Below are 1,560 nucleotides of genomic sequence, written 5' to 3'. Positions count from 1 at the left end.
ATATATTCCACAAGTCTGGAATAGAGTCCAGTCATTTATGTTTTAAAACAAAATAAAATAAAACTCCAAGGTAATTCTGAAGCTTACAGCTGATCTAGGACCATCAACCCAGACCATAGCCACCTCCTAAACATCAGTGAATATGAAGGAAATAGCAAAGTAAGTACTTGTAACTTACGGTGACACCGTTTCCCATCAGGAAGCAGGACAAATCCTGCAGGGCATGTGCAATAATAGGATCCAGGGGTGTTTTCACACCCAAGAGTACAGCCATGATTCCAAAAGGCACATTCATTGACATCTACACAATGACAACAGCAAAACATAGATGGTTATTTTTGAAAATAAATTGTAGTATCCCTCACAAGTCAGCCCAAAATAGAGTATCTCACACTGGTATCTGCTGTTCCTGACCGTGGAAAGACTGCTTTTGCTACTGTAGTAAAGAGTGAAAGAAGTCAGTTCAATTATCATGAAAGTCCTTGTTATTCTGTCAGAGTTTTTACTTTCAAATACAAATGTTCATAGAATCACCCTGGGGGGAGGGGGGAATCATACTATTTTCTCTGAAAAGATACAGCAACTTAAAGCCACTTAAGTCGGGACTGTTGAAAGTTCTTGACAAGGACAGGACATGCCTGCTCTGCTCTGCAGCCTCTCAAAGCTGACAGCAGCCCTCCCCTGAGGGTGGGCCCACTCTCAGCGACACCCAGCCCCCAGGTCCCCATTCTATGAGATGCCTCCCTCTGACTAGCCCCAGGTAAGCAGGGGCGTATCCTTAACTAGTGGGTCTCACGTTTACCTAATGTCTCACCCCAGCTACCTCCACTGCGTGTGCGCTGCAACCATCGGAGTGTTTCCAGCAGCAGCTCACTGGAGCGCCCGGTATTCCTCCTGGCTCCGCTAACCTTGGCCTGGAGTCTCATCCAAGGAGGAGCCCTCGCTGACCAGCGGCTACACACTTCCTCCAGACGCCCTTTCCCACCAGGCCCTCAGGGGAGGAGATGTGGGGTCACACACCCTCTGAGCATCTTATGATAGCTATGGAACTACTTCCCTAAAATATTTGAAAATAGGGATATTTTGCACACAGCCAAACCCACGGGGTTCCATGGAGTCCACTCTGAGAACGCCCGCCTACGGTCAACCCCTGCGGAGCCTCTGAAAGCATTCGATCTAGGGACACAAGCTATAAGGAAGGCCTGGAAGCATTACGAAGGCTTTAACAACAGGGGGAAATAAAATTGTTTCTCTGGGGAAGGGAGGGGGAGTAAAACTGATTTCACAACGAGGCCCTGCACGGCCCGCTGAAGAGCAGGTGCCTGTCAGAGCGCCCGCCGCCGCGCGTTACCTTCACAGCGCTTCCCGTCCCGGCTTAGGGCGTAGCCCTCCGCACACGCGCACAGATAGGGCTTCGGGGCTGGCCCGCACACGCTGCCTCTGCAGTTCCCTTTCCTCAGTTTGCAGAGTTTCTGATCTAAAAGAGAAGATGGTTTATGTGACGCAGGGGTGTGTTTTGACAGGGGGCAATGTCTGATTCCTTGATGGTTCTTAAATCTC

The 1,560-nt window shown here is 49.6% G+C and overlaps 1 protein-coding gene across 1 annotated transcript in view; it reads right to left on the bottom strand.

Moving 5' to 3' along the window:
* EGF (epidermal growth factor) overlaps window positions 1-1,560 on the bottom strand; it is an 85,002-nt gene that overhangs the window by 48,274 nt on the left and 35,168 nt on the right. The window contains exons 6-7 of the mRNA XM_006755233.2: window positions 1,352-1,477; window positions 179-301 (exon numbers count right to left, since the gene is read on the bottom strand). Of these exons, the coding sequence (XP_006755296.1) occupies window positions 179-301; window positions 1,352-1,477 (249 nt within the window). The remainder of the gene's footprint in view (window positions 1-178; window positions 302-1,351; window positions 1,478-1,560) is intronic.

This window comes from Myotis davidii, unplaced genomic scaffold (assembly GCF_000327345.1).
Source record: "Myotis davidii unplaced genomic scaffold, ASM32734v1 scaffold973, whole genome shotgun sequence".
Classification (NCBI taxonomy): domain Eukaryota; kingdom Metazoa; phylum Chordata; class Mammalia; order Chiroptera; family Vespertilionidae; genus Myotis; species Myotis davidii.
Note: the sequence above shows the minus strand (reverse complement) of the source record. Positions and strands in the feature narration are given on the sequence as shown.